At 40.2% G+C, this 22,894-nt stretch overlaps 1 protein-coding gene across 1 annotated transcript; it reads right to left on the bottom strand.

Annotated features, from left to right (window-relative positions):
- Positions 1-7,960: 7,960 nt before the first annotated feature.
- Positions 7,961-22,766, bottom strand: SRD5A1 (steroid 5 alpha-reductase 1). The gene is made up of 5 exons (XM_027680926.1): positions 22,378-22,766; positions 20,172-20,338; positions 13,765-13,866; positions 11,924-12,074; positions 7,961-9,073 (listed from the first exon to the last, which is right to left on the bottom strand). Exons 1-5 carry the CDS (start codon positions 22,755-22,757, stop codon positions 9,007-9,009), a joined length of 867 nt encoding a protein of 288 aa, XP_027536727.1. The 5' UTR covers positions 22,758-22,766; the 3' UTR covers positions 7,961-9,006.
- Positions 22,767-22,894: the final 128 nt, after the last annotated feature.

Here is a 22,894-nt window from a genome sequence, read left to right as displayed (position 1 = left end):
TTTATGTGTAAGAAAATGTTAGATAATCAGTTCATGTTTCTAATTAGCCTAGTGATAATGCAGACACCAAGTGGTAGAAGATGACATTATTACTCAATGAAAAATAAGGCATGGTTTATTATCTGCAGTGTTACTTGTAATTTAGCCTTTTTTGATCTGATTCAGAAATGTGAATATTCAAGAAAATCTCTGAGGCTTAGTCACAGTAGCAGATGGGGTTGCATCTGTAAAAGAGTTGCCTGTTTTGTCTACTTTGAATTGCAATTAAAAGCTGTTGCAATGACAATTTATCTGTTATGAAGAATTAGGTAACAAAGTACTCTTACTTTGTTTTTATGGACTTTTAGCATATTATTCATTGAAATCTGAAATGTCTACCTTCCAAAACATTGCATAATGGTTTCAGTTTAGGAAAACTGCTTAAAGCAATTGACAAAAGACCTTTCCTACAAGTGCCATGTAATTGTTTTATTTTTAAATTTTATAAATTCAAACTTTGTATTGGGTTTATGTGGCAAGGTAATGGGGAGGGGCTACAGGGGTGGCTTCTGTGAGAAGCTGCCAGAAGCTTCCCCCTTGTCCAACAAAGCCAATGCCTGTGAACCCATGGAGAGAAAAGCCCGTATGGGAGCAAATTTGCTGACAGGACTTGTGACCCCACAGGTGACCCACACTGGAGCAGCCTGTTCCTGAAGGACTGCAATCTGTGGGTGGGACCCACACTGAAGCAATTCATGAACAACTGCAGCTGATGGGAGGGACCCACACCGGAGAAGTTCATGGAGGACATTCCCATGGGAGGGACCCCACACTAGAGTAGGGGAGGAGTGTGAGGAGTCCCCCCTCGAGGAGGAAGGAGCAGCAGAGGCACTGTCATGAACTGACCACAGCTCCCATGCCCCATCTCTCTGCGCTGCTGAAAGGGAAGTGTGCTAGTTTAAAAGTTAACCAGCAGGGGAAATGAACTCAACTCAAAAGAGAGATTATAAGTCAGAATAACAATTTATTAAAATAATACAATAAGTATGATTATACAGACAGACAATTGGTTTTAACCCACAAAACCCAAATGTATAACCCAGCACCCTGGGGCATGAACAAAAGTGGTGTTCCTTGCCCCCCCCCCCCAAGTCCAAAGTGAAGGGAGAGGGGAAAAACCTGCTGGTGGGAGAGCTGCTGCAGTCTGGTCAAAAAGTGGTGATTGCAGTCCAGTCGAGGGTGGTGGTCTCAGTCTGGTTGAGAGCGGTGAGCTGCAGTCTTCCTCTGGATCCCACGAGTGGTAAAAAGGTTCCAAAACTCCAAGTTTATATATTCTCCAGTTCAGGCAGGAATGCTCAGTCCTTCGCTCAGAGCAGGGAATTCCATAAAAGGGCATGAGGACAGGAACATTTTCCTATCTCGCAGGCCTCTTAACACTTAGTTTATAGCCTGAGGAGTCAGGCTGCTCTGGGCAGAGTGTGTAAATGCTCTATTGATAACAGTTTCTGGGAAATGGCATGGAAGGCTATAGAATACGCAGGTTTGGGTTACACCCATCCGGTGATGAATTGGTCCCAGCTGTTCTAACTAGGACAGGAAGAAGGAGGGAAAACTGGGAGAGAATTTGAGCTCGGGAAGAAGGGAGGGGTAAGAGGAAGATGTTTTTAAGTTTTGGGGTTTATCCTTATAATCCTACTCTGATTTGATTGGTGATAAATTAACTAATTTGCCAAGTTGAGTCTGTTTTGCCTGTAACAGTAACAGGTAACTGATCTCTCCCTGCCCCTATCTTGACCCATAAGCCTGTCTTACCGATCTCTTCACTCTCGTGAGAAGTGACAGGACCTGAGGGAATGGCATGAAACTGTGTCAGGGGAGGTTTAGGGTGGATATCAGGGAAAGGTTTTTCACCCAGAGGGTAGTTAGGCACTAGAACGGGCTCCCCAGGGAAGCAGTCACAGTTCAAGAAGTGTTTGGATGATACTCTCAGGCACATGGTGTGACTCTTGGGGATGGTCCTGTGCAGGGCCAGGAGATGGACTTGAAGATCCCAATGGGTCTTCTTCAACTTAAAATTCTATGTTTTCTCTCTCCTGCCCAGCTGAGGAGGGGAGTGATAGAGTTACTTTGGTGGCCACCTGGCATCAAGACAAAAGCAGATACTTTAACCAAGATTTTAAAGGACAACAAATCAACAAAGCAGTGAGTTGTAAAGACTAACTTACAAAAGGAAGAAACTCTTCTACCAGCAAAAGCCACATGGTATCTACTGAGGACACCAGACCTCAGTGAGCAGAGGAAGTAACAAGTTGAGAACTGAGAGAATCACATATCATAGGTATGGCAATTTTGAATGGAACCTGACTTTTTTAGATCTAGTTTTATTAGAAAGTGGATGGATTATTTAAAAAAAAAAAAAAAAACAACCAAAAAACAAAAGAAAAATATATAAAAGTTATGTCAAGGAATAATGCTACAGAAATACTTCTCCAAGAACACTTAGTATGAATTAAACTATTATGGCAAAAAAAACCCAAACCACCCCTTAACTAATTTATCTGCTCCTAGAGATTGTATTTCAAGAAGGGGTTTGAGCATCTTCAGATGGGAATCTGGGTGAAAGCAGGTTCAATGTGTAGCACCAGATTTCTCTTCTACTGTTTAAATGACAAGTATGAAATTATCACTAAGATGTCAAATCTATTACCTTATCTCAATTTAATATTAATAAAAATGATATTGTTAATTAACAAACTAGTTTTCTTTTTGCTCATGAAAATAGCTCATTTTTTCTTGGTCATTTAGCTTTCTGTTCATAAGACTACACTGCTGTATGCTGTCTGTATAACTATTCATATTTTCTAAACTAATTTTCCTAGTATTACTTTATTCTATCAGTAATGATCATATACTGCACTGTTTTAGGCTAAATATTACACTTAATCTATTGGTCTTCGGTTCTGAGTCCTAGTAAAATCTGCAAGGATTATTTGAAGCATAATAAGCACTATTTCCATCTTTGGTTACTGATGTTAGTATATACTGATCACTCTCCTTTAATGCTTGAACACTTCCACAATACTATTTGGGACTTTCAAGTCAGTTCTCCTGTTCCAATACCACCACCATTTTCAAAAGAGACAGGCAGGGAATAAAAGAGGAAGCATATTTGCCCTCACAAAACATTAAAATTCTGCAAATCTGTGCTATTGCACTGGGCTGCTTTGTCACAGGGTTTCCTTGCACACTGGCAGAACCCTGGCTTTGCACAGCATCTGGTTGGTCTCCTCCAGCAAATACAACACATGGAGCAAGGGGCATAGCTGGAAGGCTCTTGGACTGTTCACCAATACACTGACATAGATTAAAAAGATATAATCCCTAACCAATGCAGCAAACAGCAGGACACAATAATAGCAGGTATCTGGGGTAGGTTTTCCTAGCTAACGTTGGACTAGCCTTTAGTCTTGACAGTGCTGATCAATGTTTGAACCCTGGTTCACAGATCACACAGCTCTTTCTTTTCTGGCAGAAGTTTATAACTAAGTTTGCAGTGGTTTTCCCTTTCAATAGCTCAAGAGAAATGGAGTGCACCCTCCCAGAGCAGCTGGAATGTGTGGCTTCGCTAGTGCTCTCTCTTCAGATTCAGCCACTTGTGTTCTCTTAGAAACTGGACAGGTATTTCCAAAACAAGAGGCTGCAAATATTAGGGAGCAGGGACAAACAACACCACTGAAAGGCTCTTGCTAGCACGTTGGTAATGCATCATCTTCAGAGAAACATTACACCAAATGTTATATCAATTGTTACACGGGTTTTCCTTCATCTCTGCAAACAAATAACCTACTGCTTCCACTATCCACTTGTACACAACAAAGCATCATGTATCGGCTTTGAGTTTTAAGCAAACATGGTAAACCAAGCAAGGGATGTACAAAATATGTTGTTTTAAGAAGTTTAAGAGCAAGCTTCAGTTGTGCAACTCTCTCAGATGCAAACCTTGTTTTAGGCTTTACCCCTTAGTTGTCTTGCAACACTAATTTCCACAATTGCTTGCTTACATGTATTTCATATATTTTTGCATGGGCATAGAGATGATGATAAATGTTGCATCACTGCAAAAAGTGGTGCAATTTTACCCAGCAGTCTGCTGTCTTCATAAGACTGATGTACATCCGAAAGGCTTTCCCAACAACTGCAACTATTATTGGTAAAACTTAATAGCATAGAACAGGCCGGGACAGTCTTATATCAAAATGACTAATATATTTCAATCACAAACAGGTGCTTATTAGAGCTGTTTCACAAACAGGCTAAAAAAACTCTGTGGTAGGCACTCAGGATTTTGTGACTGGTGGTAGAATACAAGTTTGTATGGACAAGTCATTCATACATTATCTTCACTCCACAGAAGGATAATATTGTGCTGAACCACAATTAAATAGTTAAAACAGCAAGCGCTACAGCTCTTTTAAGAGTGACCTAGAAGCAGAAGAACCCAAACAAGTATCCTCTGCTTCTGTTAATCTTTGCTCTAACTTCAAGTGTAGAACATCTCAGCTACATACTCTGCTTTAGGTAATAAAGAATGTATGACTAGACAAATTTATTTTGTAACATTTAATAATGGCTTTGAGTGTGTCTCCGGATGGTAAGATTGACAGGGAGATAGACAACAGGTTAGCGAAGGCATATAGTGCTTTTGGAAAACTCCATAAAAGAGTATGGCGTAATAAACACTTGAAGAAAAGTACCAAGATCAGTGTTTACAGAGCCATAGTGCTGTCTACTCTCTTATATGGTTCCGAATCATGGGTCATCTACCGCCACCACCTGCGTCTCCTAGAACGCTTCCATCAACGCTGCCTCCGTACAATCCTAAACATCCACTGGACAGATTATGTGACCAATACATCTGTTCTTGAACAGGTAGCAATCACAAGTATTGAGGCCATGCTATTGAGAACGCAGCTGTGATGGGCAGGGCATGTCTCCAGGATGAAGGACCACCGCCTCCCTAAGATTGTGCTTTATGGTGAACTTGCCACTGGCTGCCACAAGAGAGGAGCCCCGAAGAAAAGATACAAGGACTCCCTGAAGCAACAACTCAGCCTCGGGCATATTGATCACCATAACTGGTCTACTCTGGCCTCCAATCGGGAGGCCTGGAGACAATCCATCTATAATGCTGCTGATGCTTTTGAGAAAGCATGCAGGATCACCCTTGAGGAGAAGAGACAACGCAGAAAGAATCGAGCCTTGCAGAATATACCATCTAAGGAGTCTTTCTGCTGTGTCTTTTGCAACCGGACATGCCTTTCTCGTATTGGCCTTTTTAGCCACCAACGCGCTTGCAAGAAACGTGGGTAGAGCCCTTCCCAAATCTTCGTTCGCGAAGCCTAGCCATGATGATGATGAGTGTGTCTTGTATAGTTCACATACACATCTAGGGGATTCTAATCCAACCTTACTATTACACTCCCCAAGATCTCAACTGGGAGAATGAAACTGCTGGTACAAAAGCCTTGATCAACCTCCACAAGTTAGAGCAAGGATTACTAACAAGAAAAAAAAAGTATTCAAGCAAGACACCGCAAATCATATTTTATTAGTAGGGAATTTTAGGGAAAGATGTAGGCAATCTGACTAGAAGTATCTCTACAAAAAAAATAAAAAAATCACTACAGATATTATAACCCAATAGCAAGCATGCGTGTTTTCTCCCTCTGGAATGGGCTGAACAGAGTTTATTTTCACACTACATATTCTTAAGAAAAATTTTTCAGTATTAGATATTTTCCAACAGAAAAATTCTGTCAAAGCTGCTAAAACAGGAAGGGATCACAAGCGAATTATGACAAATAAGTGGGATACTGTTTAAACAAAAGGCAGTTCTAGCATTTGACCAAGTTGATCATTTGCCAATGTACCTGGGTCTTGAAATGCAAGAATCACAGAGTCATTTAGGTTGGAAAAGAACCCTAAGATCACTCAGTCCAGCTTCTAACCCAGCACTGTCAAGTCCACTACTAAATCATATCCCCAAATTGCCACAACTGCATGTATTTTAGATATCTCCAGGGATGGTGACTCCACCACTTCCCTGAATAGCCTGTTTCAACACTTCCATTTGAGTGAGGAAATTTTTCCTAATATCCAATCTAAACCTCCCCAGCACAATATGAGGCCATTCCCTCTCATTCTGTTACTTGTTACCTGGGAGAAGACCCCAACATCCCCACCTTGCTGCAACCTCCTTTCACGTAGTTGTAGAGAGCATTAAGATTCCCCCGAACCTTCTTTTCTCCAGGCTAAACAACACCAGCTTCCTCAGCTGCTCTTCGTAAGATTGTACTCTAATAAACTGCCTGAAATAAAATCTGCACTTTACTTATGGAAGGTTCTAGAAGTATGGTGATAATAATAAATATAATCACACAAAGAATGAAACATTCTGGTTTGATTTTGTTGTTGTTAATCCAATTGGCTAGAATTTCTAAACACACTGACATTCACATCCCATAGACCTTAGCTTTTCCTTTTCTCTAAGAGAGGGAACAAGGATAAGCTGTCTGATCATCACATTTCAGAATCCCGTCCCACTATAGGCAAATCATAAATTAGCATTATGTGAGCAAAGGAGCTGAACTTTTAGCCAAGAGAAGTATTTAGCAGCATAGTAGCAGAACAAAACTGAGGCATCAGTACAAATTTTTTGTGAACTATGATAAAAGACTACTGACCATAGAGATCTAAAGAGTTTGAATAGGAGGAGACATACTGAACACAGAGACCTTTCTCTTGCCGTTTACTACTAAAAGAAGCTTTGCCTTTTCATAAAAGGAAAAAAAAATAAATATATTAGAGACTAAAGTGCTGCAGCCAGATTGTTTGAGGTTGGTTGGTTGTCCATTAGTGATGGTTGGTTGTCCCATTAGTGGTTTTTTAGCAAATATCCCTGAAGGTACAAGATACTAATTCACTATAAACTATGGAAGTAATTAAACACTTTGACTAGATAGTGCTCTTTGTCTTTTTTTCAACTAAAACAGATTTTGATAGCTAGATGATTTAGACAGCAAAATTTAAAAAACTGCTACAGCGATGTGACAGTGTTTAGAAATATCCTTATATATAAGACTAGGTTTCTAAAATTGTCTTAAGAATATGCTTTAAGTGATCCTACTGAACTTTTATTGTCCTCTAACTCTATTTTAGCATTGAGGAGTAAATCATCGTCCTCACTATCCTTTCTCTGTCCAGGGAACATCATGACTGAGTGTTCATCAAAACAGCTATGATCAAAGTGTTAAATTATAGTGTGATAACAAAAACAACAGGGAAAGCCTCAAACTTCCTGTAAAACACTGAAGAAACATGTAAACACTAAGGAATTATTAAACAATTTGAGAATCAAGCAATAACACTGACACCAAGGTACTCCTGTGTTCTCCCAAAGATGGACTTTTTGCATACTGGCTGAGAGCAGGACAATCATCCTCCCAGTCAACATTATAAGGAGCAATTGGCAGTCCAAGGGCTCAGCTCTAGGTAAGTTAGAAAACTAATCTCTAAAATTTTAAAGGTAAATTTCATCCGATACATTACCTTGATTACTACAGCATTGTAATTCAACAGCAAAGAAAGACTTTTGAGCTTTAGACAAATCTTACTGCAATATCATACTGGAAAACTCAGTATCTGGCAAAACTATATTATCAACTTGCTTTGAAGAACATAATCCAACATAAAGAGCAAAGAGATCAGAAGACACGTCAAAAGTTTGATTTTCATTTATTTCCACATTACATTAGAGCAACAGAATTTTTTGATTTTGTGGAAGTTTTTTTCTGTGTTGTTCACTTGTTTGTTTTGTTGTGGGTTTTTTTGCCTTTTTTTTTAATTGCTATAATTTGGTTGTTGTTTTGTTTTCTTTTTTGTTGGATTTTTTTTTTAAATTAGTTTCTGTTGAGTTTTTTTCCTTAGGAATTCTAAAAAATTCTTTATTATCACAATCATGCAAAGCACACAGATGTGCCTGAAACTTGAAAGTCTGTATGCTTGGAATCCCATCATGCTCTTGAAAGCATTCTGGAGTCCTTCATGAGTAAAATGTTGGAGTATGAGCACTGACATTAATTTATATTCCAGAATATAAAATCATCTAAAATGAACAGAAGAAGAAAAACACTTGATTTTTTAAAACAACATAGTAAGAAAATTTTGTAAAAATCCCAAGGTTTTTTTATAAAGTGAGTTAGAAAATATTACACATTTTTTAATAGTGCTAGACTGGCCTAAGTATCCTAAGTAAAGAATGCCTTCCAAAAACAGTTTAGAGTGAGAAGACACATATTGCATATTGAGATAGCTATCAATTTTAAGAGGTAGATGACAATATTAATCTATTACTTGGGGAAGATAGCCCTACAACTTTTATGTAAATAGCATTAAATATTATCTATACAGTATCCTGTATAGAATTATCTATACAATATCCACATGAAAGAGTGCAAAGAGGAGGAACATTGCCTCTCACCTAACAGCAACTACATTCATTTAATTCCTTGGTCTGCATCATCAGCTCTCCGGAAAATGCAGGTGGAGGGAAGAAAGGATTAGAAAGGCAAGGAAGAAAAAATGAAATCAACCCTATTTGTGTATGTAGGCAAATAATAGGCGGAACACACCATCCAGACTGCAGTGAGAGTGACTGGGCTCACGGCAGAATGCTCAGGACAGCGTGACTAGATTGAGTGGAAACAGCAGAAGCCTGCACAGGCAGTCAGACTCACTGCCTAAGGTGTTCAGGAAGGTGCTTCACTGCTGGAAAAGCATTTCTGTTCCTATTCACCATGTCCATCAGATTCTTGGTTACCATTAAGAGGAAAAAGAAGTAAGTAATAGCAGCACTGATGGAAAGGCTTTGTCACAGTGAGGATGAGAGTATGTTTTTAACTTGCCACCACCTGTAAAATGTTAGCTGTTACTAAAAGCATCCATCTCAGACAGTGTTAAAAGCACAGCTCAGTACAAAAATGGGATCACAATTTTTCTGTCCTTTGGGTAGTCTTCAAATTTCTCAAGGTACCATCTGTAAAACAAAGACAGAAATCTGATGAGTATAGAGTTGTTGTTGAGGACATTAAGTGATTGTACAATGTGTTCAATATAATTCATATATTTTCTGTCTACAAACAAAAAATATGCCTTTAGAACTACTCTGGATACAAAAACGGCATTTACTGCACTTATCCTAACAACATCTAATCATCAACTACAACAAAACTAAGTTGTTCTGCCAGCAATGGGAAATCAAACCAACAGATGTGGTGAGAGCAGTCAGGGAAGGAATAAACTGTTCTTTAAAAATGTATGTTGTTATGCATCCTGAGTATTTGCATTTCAGAACTAGAGGGGGAAGAAATTAAACTAAAACCATGTAATTGCCTAATGACTTCACACAGAAGCAAGGGTTACTTCACATAGTAATGATTCTGCATAGAAACATTGTCAGTTCCAAAGGATTTGGATAATTAAACAGAACATGACAAACATTACACTAGCCTCACTGCTAATACCTTTCAAAGACATCAGTATTTTCAAATCCAGACAATTAACAAAGAAGAAATACATAGCACTATTAAATGTTATTATTTGTCTTTTCGCCTTGGATAACAAACACATTTACTCCCATTTTCAAATACTTATTCTTCTGCTTCTCTGAAATAAAAGAATTAACTTCACCCAGGCTTCTCAAAGGTGCAGATATTCATATTATCAATTGCTAACTCCAAGATCAAAGCTGGAATAAACAGAAGACAAAACATGCAATGCACAATAACCTGCAGCTGTGGAATACCATCATTACACTATTTTTCCATTTCAGTAATTTATTCTAAGTTTTTGAAACTAAACAGACTGCACTAAAATGTTTCTTCACTTACATGGATTTGTTATTTTTATTTGTTTGGGGTTTTCTTCTTGTATCCCTCTTTTGTTTTTATGCATCTTTCCATTAGTGCAAATTACTTCCTTTAACAACATTTAGCTTTTCCTAAGGGTCTGAAAGAGTGCCATCAAGGCTTAGGATTGATGGAAACGAACCATGGAATTTGAACCCGAAGAGCATAATATATAAAGAGGAACCTGGCATTGCTTAGCCTGGCAAGGAGGAGACTAAGGGGCCCTGTTACTTCTACCTACAAGTGCTGCCTGCAGGTCATGGAAGGGGAACTACTTAAGACAATGGAGCAAAGTTATGACTGAAACACCAACTCTTGCAGCTGGAATGCAGTGGCCCCATGCAAAAGTGCAGGGTGGAGACTGCCTGGCTAGATAGCAGTTGTGCACAAAGGGACATGGACATCCTGGTGGACAAGTGAAGGATGAGTCAATAGTGCATCCCTGCAATGATGAAGGCCAAGTGCACATTGGCCTCCCTTAACAAGTACAGAGCCACCAAGTCAAAGGAAGGGCTTATTCTCTTCACCATTTAGCAGTTGAGAGCATCTATCTGCATTACTGCCTCCAGTTGTTGGCTTCCTGTGCAACAGAGATATCCACAAACTGGAGAAAAATCCAGCAGATGGTCAGTAAGACAACTCATAGCTAGAAGATATAAGAGGAGACATTGAGAGAACTAGGTTTGTTCAGCCTAGAAAAGAAGCAAAGAGGCACATCTAATTGCATTCTTCCATCACCTATTGTGATATTAAAGAGAAGGCAAAGCCATACCTTTCCTGGAGGCACACAGCAAGTGTGCCAGGAGATAAAAGCTGCAACATGGAATATTCCAACTGGTCATAAGGAAAAACCCTCTTCCTCATGAGAATGAGGAAAATCCTGTTTCAGCACTTTGCCAGAGATGTGCTGAAGCCTCCACCCTTGGAGACGCTCAGAATTCAACTGGATGAGGCCCTGTGCAAAAGGGCAGTTGTTGTAGGTCACACCAGCTGACTGGACAACCTTCAGGTACTCCTCCTAACCCAAGATACTCTGCAACTCTGCTCACTAATAGCAGACGATAAAATAAGAAAAGATGGTCAATAGGTGACAGGTCAGGAAGTTTCGAGTTGGACAGTACAAAAAACTTGTTCATTAGGAGGGTAATACAGACCTAGAACACCCTACAGACAAGGTGCAGGAAAACCTGTTTCTGGAAATTTTCAGGACTCCACTAGACATACCCATGGCTGCCCCCACAGATAGTCAGCAATGGCATTTTTTTCAACCTATTTCTCTCCAGATATTCAGGCTTATTTCCTGTTATGTCACTAGGTTTCAGCATGAGAACCAAAGCAGGAAGCTGAGAATAACCAAAATAAGATTAACATGTTCAAATTCCTTTAAACATGCTATTCCTTAAAGAGAATCAAGAAACTACTCTCCACAAACTATGGTCTTTAACAAGAAAGCCACATTATGAATACAGTACATTAGCAGTCAAACTGTTTAATTAGAGCAGAGACTTTATTATTATGTACTAGAACTGTTTTCATATTGTTCATTCACTTGATTGTAGACAATATGATAGAGACTTGGCTATAAAGCATGCCTACTAAAGACTACTTTAGAGTGATTTTCAAAATTTTAATATTGTAGAAACCAGTTCAAGCAGCAAGGGAAAATAGAGTATATGATCATTTAAGACAATACTGCCAAACTTGTCCATAATTTTTACAGATTCAGGATGAACTTCCTTCATTTAAACATTATTTTGACCACCTCGTTGTACATCGTGTGTGTTTATGCTCAGTACTATTCTGCTGAAACTCTGCAGTGCTTATTCTTCTCAGAGTATTCTCTATAATATTCTCCCCTACAGCAGCAGTCTCTTTCACAAGACTTGCTCTGCAACATTGCTATGGGATGCGGCATAATTTGTGAAATGTAAATGCAGTGTGGCAGAGACAAGAAAAATTATAAGAGAAAAACCACTTACTGATGGTGTTGCCTTGCCCTTGAACCCAAGATGAAAAGAGTACACAATGCAAATGCAAGGCTTTCAGTAGTGCCGCAGGCAAGGGCAAACCCAAACCACTCCAGAATCTCTCCAAAAAAGTTGGCTCCACTGACATACTCAAACATTCCTCCTGAAAGCAGGACAGAGTTATTTCAAAAGCACCTTAATCAAGATGTCCAGTGCTATCTTTTACTGTACATCAAATAAGAGCTACATCACCAATGTCTCTATATAATTTAAAAGGCGGTGGAAGCAGTGTTTTCCAGTTCAAGCTGTGCTATGAAGGATCACTTCAGGCCTCTTTCTAAGACAGACCTTCTGCAGGTCCATTTTTCCTCTTTAAATAATGAAAGAAAAGCAGATTTACTCGTATCAGAAGCAAGTACATGCCTTTGTAAATAGTTACTTAACAATGGCAGCAAACTGTCTCTTTGATCATAAACCTTTTTTATAATATGTAAACATAGAGGACATGCTCCCCTTGAGTCTCAGAAAATACTCACAGGGTTAGTTAGGCTACGTTTCATTTCTTTAAGTACTTCAGAAATTAAGTTAATTATGAACAATATTATTATTATTATTATTATTAAGTAAAGTCCCAAATTTATTCTCTAGCTTAAAATGTGTTGCTCTTTTGTTCCCATTCCTCATGAGGTTTACTGCTTCAGCCCTGATACTCAGTGAGAAAAGTAACTGGCAGTCTGCATTAAATCCGTTGTACAATTATGCATAAACAAGTGGTACTCACCTGTCAGGAATTTTATAAAATAAGAACTTTCACCCCAATTCCAAAGTCAGCATAGAAATCGATAACATCTCAGTATGCCTTTTACCAGTGGAACTAAACAAACAAGTATTTGGCAACTGTAATAAAGGACATGTTTTGACCTTGCTTTAATTGCTCGACCCTTTTGACAAAAGAGAGGTGAAATTCTAGCACTTAAACTGGATAAGCAACATCAAAAAGACCAGCTCCTCCTGATCTCACAGCAAATGACATCTTATTTACTTCAGAACTTTTTTGTGCACTGAACACAGTACAGTATGTTCATATTCATTTTTTACATGAGCACTTGGATTTACATCTATTAAAATTATAAGTTATCTTCTGAGTGAAAAAGTCTACTGCCTTATATATCTTAATTCTTCCAGTTATATTAAAAAAAAACCTTAACAACCAAGAAAAAGTAACAACTAACAAAAAACCCCAGAGAAACAGAATTCAGAGATAGTATTATTTTTCTTCTCTCAGTGACTGCAATGTATCTGAAAGAGTCTAATGTTTCCAAAAGCAATAATAAACTTTAACACTTCAACAGGCTCCATAAGAAAATCTTTCATATTCTCCCTTTTCCCATGAAGGCCAGAATTCATAGTGCCCTATTTTGTTTGGATTTCTGTCCTCCTTTTACTGTGTCTCCCTTTCCACAGTAGTTGCTGCTCTCTGATTACCTAAGGTACCTCCCTCTTCACACATGGGACATTAGATGGGCCAGCCATTGAGTACTTTCTGCATTCCCCTCCTGCCCTAACACTGGGTTGATAATTTAGGTCTTCTTTCTCCACCCTCCTGCTGCTTCTCAGAAAAGTTGTGGAATGCTGTGACATTTTTACCCCTTTTTAAAAATACAGCCAAAGTTGGTTTAAGAAGTCCAAAGAGTTGCACAAGCCAAGTGATATCATGAAACAGACTCCTCACAATATTTGGCTTAAGAGAAAAAAAATAAAATGAGCCTCTTCTCCAGTCCCAGCTTTCTTTACTGCTTCTCATATGAGAGATACTACTTTTGCCATTTTAATCTCTACCATTTTTTACTTACCTCTTGGTATCTTGTAACCACTTTCCCCTGGTTTTCTCAGATTTCTGAGAATATGATCAGAATGAATATTAATTCCCATGCCGAGCAACCACCCTATAAAACCTGAAAAGAAATATTAAAAGTATATCTTTAGTACACTGAGTGAAAGCACCCTTTCAGAAAAACTACAGTCATGTATCACATGTTAGGCATATCAGCTTAAAGCAGTAGTAATGTAAGCAGTATAAACAACTCTGGTGACAGACTGAGCTTTTCAGTCAGCACAGCTCACAGTAATCGAGAGCTCCCCAGACAGGAAATAGTACCACAAGTATGAAGCTTATTCTTATGTTTCTAGACTTATGTAAATGTATGCACAGGCACGTATGCAGATGTAATGTGTGTAATTCCCTAACTTCCACACAGAAAAACAACACTGAAAGAAACAGCCATTCTCATTCTTCCCAAAGGGACACATTTTAGCCCCACTCTCCTTTTCTATTTTTACTGATGACATACCAGAATTTCCACAACAGAATTTTGTGCAACAAAAGGAATAAAATCACGGAGCTAATGTACCATTTACTTGTGTCATTCAGCAAAACAGTTTAGCGATTTACACCAGGCTTCCATAGAAACTGAGACTGTTGTCACATTCTGCATCCTTATGTCTTGTTGCCATAACTATGGGATAAATCAAAAGGAATTTAGGATTGAAATTCCTTATTTTCACCCCTTAGCAACATGTTATCTATGGTATCTTCCTTTGCAGGCAGCCTTCCTTGCTACTAGGAGCAGACAAGATTTGGGTTTTGAAGATAGATCCATAGTCTTGCTTTGAAGCCACCTCCAAAGTTACCAGTTTTACTTAAATTACCAAGAATACGCCAGTAATGTTTTTCTAGGACAAAGTCACTTCACACGCCAGATAAAGAAACCTTTCCTTTTTTGCACTCATAACTTCAGTCTTTCAGGTGGCTCTTTTTCAATATAGAGAAATCCAGGAGCGTGATCATCTCAGCAAAAGCACTAACTGTATGTCCAAGTGTATAAGACCACATCGCAAGACTGGTAGGTTGTCAGAGCACACTCCACCAAGACTTTCCCAGTGAAGCTACAGATGTCTGAGAAGCAAGGTCCACTTACAAGCTGTTAGGCAGTTTTCTTCTCTCAAGCTCTTGTGAGATTAAAGGGCCTAGCTGTCTGCTTCCACATATATTGGGAGGAAATGTCTGCTCTGTAGAAAAACTGAGGTGTCTGCATGAAAGCTCTCTCCATTATTTGCCCATATAAATAAAAAAAGTAGTTTGATTAACTTGTTACTATCTGCTTACATTGTAAAACTAATAGCAGAATTTAGTCCTGTGAATAAGCATGTTTGCTAACCTTTTCTTTATACAGCACAGCAAGTTTCCATTAGCAATCAAGGTGTGCAGATGCTGTACGTAAAGTGCCTTTTGAAGTAAAATTTTACTTATCAATTATATAATCAATGTAAATACATCACGACATAGATTAGATATACTATATTTTATTATTAGATATACTATAGTTTATACTATAGATCTACAATACTATGATTTATTATATATACACTATAATTTTGGTGAATGTTTCCTGTGCACCTGCTTGTAAATTAGTATATGAACTCTTCCGATAATGCAGAAAGGCTGGAGCTTGCTTTAAAAATGCCAAATTACTACAGAAGATGAGTTTGATCCTGCACATTTTTACCTCTCTGACTTGAAAACTGCAAAATGGCAGAAGGAAACAATCACATCTCTTTGTGGACAACAAACTGACAAATGTAGGCTATTTTCACAACACACCTCTTCAATTTCAAGACCCCCTTTCCTCTAAGGCACTGCATAACCATGTTCCCTTCACCCATACACTGTGGGCAATCACTGAACATGCCAAGTTGGAAGGGACCCAAAAGGATCATCAAGCTCAAATCTCAGCCCTGCAAAGGACCATCCCCAAGTGTCACACCATGTGCCTGAGAGTATTGTCCAAATGCTTCTTGAGCTGTCAGGCTTGGCGCTCCTCCCCTGTCCTAATCCTCAGATTCCCAGCACGGCAGAGTCCTAAGACTCTACAAAGCCAAGAGCTGGTTCCGCCCCACAATTCGCATGACTTGGCTACCAGCACAGGGAAGCATGGACAGGTAAACAGGAAGGGAGCCACTGCATATTACATCAGATTTTCAGATCCACGGGATACACCACACAACATGGATGACCTCACAGGACTACTAAGAGGCTTTTTCCTTCATCAGGATAAACCTGGAGATGAAGGCTTGTGCATATACTAGGTGAACACTTGCGTAAGGAGGACAGTAACTAGGTCTACACTAGCAGACAACCTGGTGCAACAAAAGAGCATTGTGTGCGTTGTTGCACCAGTGCCCTCTCTACCCTTGCCCATGTAGAATTTCACACAAAAAGACCTACTGTTGTTCTGTAGGCTATTACAGAGTGACAGGAGGGTAACTGCTATCTGGCTCACCTTCCCTCTCCAGGTTTCAAGAATATGCAGTGGAAGATGCTGTGCAGACACATCAGGAGGCCAGTTTCTACAGCTGCACTGAGAATGTCAAATAAACATTTCAGGTGAACCAGTGCCTCATCTCAGACTGTGGTTACTTTCTAACAACGCACATGATCATCTAGAATATACAGATGTCTGTAGATACTAGCAGAGATACAGGCTAATCTACATCCCTGGGCTATGAGATAATATCTAGACATCCCTCAACTACGTGATCATATCCAGATATGGACAATGCGCATGCATTCTTCATGTCTGTTGAGTGAAAAGAGCAGAGGTGGCACATGTGCTTGGTTGCCTGACTGCCAGACAAAAAGCTTCATGCAACAGACGAGGTTCAGTCACCTGCACCTTCTGAGTTACAGGTGCTGCTCTGCTTTGTAGAACTGCTACTGAGGAAAGTTTTTGATGCACAGAAGGGTTAGCCATCAACATTCAAAGTAGGTAGTTGTTATGGTTTGGAGCTGGCTCCCTGCCAAGTCTCCAAACCTTACCACAAGAAGTTCCCCCCACCCCAAACCAAGGGAGAAGAGGGGAAAAAAAAAAAACCAAAAGAACCGAAAACGAGAGAGAGACAAAGCAGTATATATAAATAGATTTACACTTATATTACAGTTATGTACAGTTGAGATATATATATACAATTTCACAGGGAAAAAAGGGAAAGGGGAAGGGAAGAACAAAAACCAAAATTATATATATATAAATATATATACATGTATATATATACATATCCCGATCAGTAGCCCAAGGTCTATCAACTAAAAGAATTAGCAAAAAATATCTTACTACTCTCCTTGGGACAATGGAGAGTCACGCTGGGGTGACTGCCGGCAGCCTTTGCCTCCCAAGGTCAACAAGGCCTTACCAGGCCTCGCTCTCCAAACCGACAGACTCAACAACAGGGAGATCTGCACCTCCAAAGCCGCCCGAAGGAAAGAGACCGAAGGCGTCTCCTCCTTTCTTCTTATACCCCAGCTTATGTAAAAATCGTAGGGAATACCGCGTAAATCTGGGCACTTCCTTGGTTACAAGCTGGTCACCAAGGAAGGCCTAGGCCAAACTACCACAGTAGTTGAATGGGGTTTAAAGGAGTAAGAAAAGACACATGGCATATTGCAAAGAGTTTGAAGAAGCTAAAGCAAGCAAAGGAAGGAAGGAGTTTCCAACTAGAAGCACAGAGAGATTAGGAAAGAACACCAGGGTGAAGCACACAGGTGTACGTGTCCCTTTTTGCAACATTCACTGCTTCAGGGTATCGTGGGCTCTCTTGGTAAGTTCACAAGCTGTTTGTTGGCACATGTGTAAAGTACATGCTGAAAGATTATGAAGTTGTTCCCACATAGGTTTGCAAACCCATGGTGCTGCATTTGAAGCAGAACATTCCCATTTCCTCTGAAAACAGCCGTGTTCACTGTTCTGAACCAAACCAACACACAGTCCAGAGAAACCACGAGGGAATCACATCAAAGTTATATTCCTGATCCAAATCAATTGCTGGTGTAGATATAAGCTATTGCATTTCCAGAGTTAACTTCTAAATGCCTGAAAACAGTCAAACTGTAATAAGGCTCCAGACAGAACACAGAATTGTTTGAAACCTCTCACCATGACAGTTAATCAGCCTGACTTCTCCAAATTTCTGAGTTCACTGCAAATTTATCTCATTTCAGCTTCTGGCTGTTGAACCATGATTGGCTGCTACTTTTAGACACTCTCTCATTTATCTTCCACATGTAACTCCATACAGCTTAAGAAATATCTTGGTAGCCCTCAGCAAATATGCTTTCTTGCTGTTGTTGTTTGCTAATATTCTAGTAACTTTTTCTAGTAATTTTAAACTTACTTAAAGACACTGCCAGATGTTTTTGAAAAACTAGAACATAACAGTCCAGTTGTTCAGGGTGCACAGCCACTTTGGCATTTGAGTTGACCAAAGCCACAAGCATAAACTGCAGATATTTGGAGGTACCCAGCTGAGATGAATACCAAATAGCAATTATAAATTGCTAAGATCCAATTATGTTGATGTGTACTACAAAGCAACATTAAAAAAAATCCCAAAAGATACTCTAGTTACAGGAATAAAATAAAATAAAAAACAAGTCTTCAGTTTGGCTGTTTCACAGCCGTGCCAAATTTTATATAAAGATTTTTTGTACTAACAGTCTCAAAAAAGTCAGCAGTAGTCATACCACGCAAATGGTTGCTATGTGTACCAGGAATCTTGGCTTTCTTAGTTTTTAAGATAACTTAGGGATAGGATTGCTTTTTAAAGCAATAGTTTGAATTATAATAACCACAAAAGCAACACTTCATTTATGTTTAGCAGTACTCGAAATATATATAAGCATATATTCCAGACTGGTATTACTTGCACAAAAAGCAAACAATTAAAATAAAACCATAATAAAAAACCAACAAATACAAATCAAACTAACTCATACACAGAAGTATTCATAACTGAAGTCAGAGGAACTTAACTATTATAATTTATACATTTGCATCTTTCAGAAATCCTTGATAAACTCAAAAAAAATAAACCAAGGAAACTTGATTTCTTTTCAGTAAAGAAGAATTGATTTATGGCTTCTTAATCACAATTTGTTCACAGCACTGTATTGAGATACCTTTTGATTAATGTACCAAATTAGGCATCAGAGCCTTCAACAGTTTTGATGAACAGATCTTTTAACCATTTTTTTTGCTGGATCCCAGTTTAAGGAGACTGGAAATTTGAAACTACCAAGAGAATTTCAAGTATATCCAAGTGCCTAGCATCCACTGAAGTCATTCCCTTGTACCTCAATTTCTCCATTTTTAGTGTACAAGCAGTACTGCCTCCTAATCTTGGCAAGAGAACCTCCTTTGATTTAAGTTTCTTCAATCTTATAGTCATGATAGCATTTAGCACAGTGGTCCTCCACTGTTATCCACAATAACACTGTAATAAGGACAAAACCTTCTTTTTCTTGTTATGAAAGGCTTGAGAAATCCTGGAGAAACACTAACTTGCTCTGGCTACAGAATAAAAACAATAAGGGTACTTCTTCAGATCAAGGATCTACACAGCCCAGTTCTCCACCTTTGACTGATGAGGCAAAATATTCTGATTTATCTTCAGATGAAAGATCTTCCGGTAAAAATTTCATTAGAAAATGATACTATGATTTTGATGGTCAACAAAAGTAAGATGCTTAGGAAACAAAAAAATAGGGTGATCGTACTTTGTCATTAAGCATCTTAGCCTTTTCATCATATCCATGACTTCAACTATAAATAAATGTAACCTCCCTTCCTGATCGAGAGTGAATCATCAATCCCTCCACCCAGTTCCTTGTAGGCCAGTTTTGTCCTTTGACAATGCTCACCGCTATTACAAGGGCAGCTGTGCTGATGCGTGTGGGTGTGCGCGTGTGTGTGCACGCATGTGCGTAATCCTGACACCAAGGTCTTCTGGCATTAGCAGTGGTATCTCAGTACTTAGCAATTACCCTCGCTAGATTTTTACTCCTTGAGTTTGTTTACTTCAGTTTGATCTACGTTACACAGAAAACCTACTTTGTTCTAAACATGCATGCTGCTGGTTCCATGTGAGGCTTCAAGTTTCTACATTGAAAAAAATACATGACAATATTTATTTTGGTGATACGGAGTAAAGATGACAGTCAGCTCACCTAGCATTGGTATTGTGGAAAGAAATGTCAGTTCACAGTTCTAAAGTAAAAAAAAATTAAAGGCATCCAGATACACCAACAAGAGAAATACCTATGAGAATACTTACAAAACGGCATTGAAGATACAATAAAATTAGAATTAAAAGCTGTGAAGACAAAGGAAAATTACACCTTAAGTTTTCATAACATTATTTGACTCACCTGTAATGAAGCATGGATCTTGCAACCAGCCTGGAGGGTAAGTTGCATAGTTGCTTAAGCTTCGGCCCTGCAAGTATCCATTGAAAACGCAGAACAGAAGTGCTAACACAAAAGTGACAAATGGTGTTGGTTTTCCTTCACGGATCAGAAGAGGAAATATGAGTGCCCTATAGCAAATAAGGAACAAAAATTTATTGTATTAACAAACCAAAGACAGAGTTTTGAAGTCCAAAAACTATAATCCGTAGTCCATGCTATCCTACTTTTCAAATTCTCAGCATTAGAGGCTTTGGTCCCTGTTCTAAAGGTCAGTTGCACTTGCTTTAATACCTAAACATTCATTTTGTTGCCTAATTGGAATTACAAGATCAGACCTCTCTCTCTGTATGTCAGAAATTTTGAACTTTGTATCCAAGGCAATTACTTTGATGAGAGGAGTAAAGGTAACTGATGTTAAGCACAGCCTATTTTTATCCTCCTTTGTTCCTAAATCCTCAGTAGTATCATCAAACTTTCTGAAATGAGCCAAGTCTCACAATCCCTACACCAAATGCCCCAGCACTTCTAGAGGGGAAAGGCAATGCCCTTAAAATTAACCTAATTGAGCTCAGTTTCCTCCCTACCTTAAAAGTCACTTTAAAACCCTAATGCTTCACCTCTACAATTTTGGTCTACCCTATGATACCTGCTAAACACGTGACGAACCCACAATTGCCATCCTATTTGGGAAAGGAATCTTGATTGCTTTTCCTGGGGGATTATGGGAATGAACCAACAAGCTCTAAACAAGATCAGGTGAATGTGAATGTTCTTGTGATCCTTCTGGTGCAACTAGCCAACTCCCAATTGCCTATTGATTTAATTACAATCTGTAGTGAAATAGGACAAGGAGTACTGAAGCCTGAGCATTTTTCACGTGTTTTCCATCTACTCAAGGACTAGTGCTTCAAAGTAGTCTTTCCAAAGGAAGCACAACCATAACAGCTTTCAAGAAAGAGTAACAAGTTCATTAACAGGATTATTTAAAGCATGCTACATTACAACAAAAGGAACTGGATAATAGAGGTCTCTTCCAGTCTATGCTCACTTACAGAAGAGTCACTTAGTCTGGCAATCGCAACAAGCAACTGGAAAAAACAAACTGCAGCACAGCGCAGCTTGCTCTACAAACCTTTGTCTCACTTTCCTAGCTATTTCCAGACATCAAGGATGAGTTAAGATCCCATGCGAAAGCTATTATCTTTACTCTTAACAGAAAAAGGAGCAAAGACACAGTCCTGGGTTTTCAAAACCAGCCACCAGGCCAATCACATTGCGTCCTTCTCTGTTGTGAGGATGTGGAATACTTTCAGTCAAAAGCACCAGCCTCTCTCATTCACCGGAAAACAACAGTGTATCAGCCACACATGGAGCTTAACATGACCTGACAAATCTATTGCTCCTGTATTAGTAATGTTGCAAAATTGCTCATGGAGTATGACCAGTAGATACCATCCATAACTTAAAGAGAACAGCAAAATCTTATCTGAGCTGCAGCTAAGCTGCCTTCTCCAAGAACTTTTACTAAATATCCAAGTTGACTACAGGGCAACATGGAGCACTCGGCCTCAGATTTGCTAGTATTTTAATGAATCATTGAATATCCTGAGCTAGAGAAAACCCTCATCCAGTCCAACTCATTCAACGGACACTATGTTGAAAGACCGTGTTAAGAAACATAACTAAAAATAGCCACTGTTTCACAACATTAAAATCATATGAGTACAGAGTGCTGAACTTCCCTTATTTTCAACACTAGGACCCTTCAAGCAGCCTGACCAAGCCCTTGCTGACACGAGGGTCGCCACCCGAGGTACAGCTGCAGCGCAGGGATGGAGCACCAGCCGAGGGAGCATCGAAGATCGCGTCTGCACGCCTGAGCACCGCCCCGTACAGCGCAGCGACACACGGCAGCCGGCACCGCTCCGCCACGGCTCCGCGCCCAGCTGCCGCAACAACGCACAACATCCTAACGCAGCGAAGCCCGAAGGACTTCAGTGACTGTGATATTAAATAACAAGAGCTAATTAAGTGGAGCACCTCAACCCCTGCGGTCTGGAAGCAGCAGCCAGGCGTTTCTATGAAGATTGACCCCTTCTCCCGCCCCGGCAGCACTGCCAAGGAGCTCCCGCCAGACGCCCCGGCGGTGCCCCCGCCCCGCCCGCACCTGTGCGCGTAGTGCAGGACGAAGCAGCCCAGCAGGGCACGGTTAGCCAGGGCGGCGATGGCCTCCCCACCGCAGGCGGCGAGCCCGATCGGGACGAGGAGGGAGGGCAGCTCCTGCAGCGCCCAGGCAGCGCGGGCGGGCAGCAGCCAGCCGAAGCGCCGCGTGGAGTACCGGCCGTAGGGCATAGGGATGAAGCAGAGCAGCAGGGCGGAGCCGGCGCCCAGCACTATCAGCCCGTAGGAGAAGAGCTCCAGCAGCCGCCGCTCCTCGGGGCCCTCCACCCTTTTCCAGAACCCGCAAACACCATCGCAGCCCGCGCACGCCGCCATCACCAACTCCACCGAGACCGAGCCCCATCGCCCCCCGCCGCCCCTACTCATCACCCTCCCGGCGCCCCGCCCACCGGGCACCACGGACCAATCGGCGCCGGGGGGCGTAACCAGAGCCGCCCGCCCGTTGGTGGGCGGGGCGAGGAGGGGCGCGCGCTCGGGTTCTCGGGAAGTTCCGCCGGGAAGAG

The sequence above is a fragment of the Neopelma chrysocephalum genome, unplaced genomic scaffold (assembly GCF_003984885.1).
Source record: "Neopelma chrysocephalum unplaced genomic scaffold, ASM398488v2 Primary Assembly neopelma1_22b, whole genome shotgun sequence".
Lineage (NCBI taxonomy): Eukaryota > Metazoa > Chordata > Aves > Passeriformes > Pipridae > Neopelma > Neopelma chrysocephalum.
The sequence above is the reverse complement of the archived record's forward strand: the minus strand, read 5'-3'. Positions and strand labels throughout refer to the sequence as shown.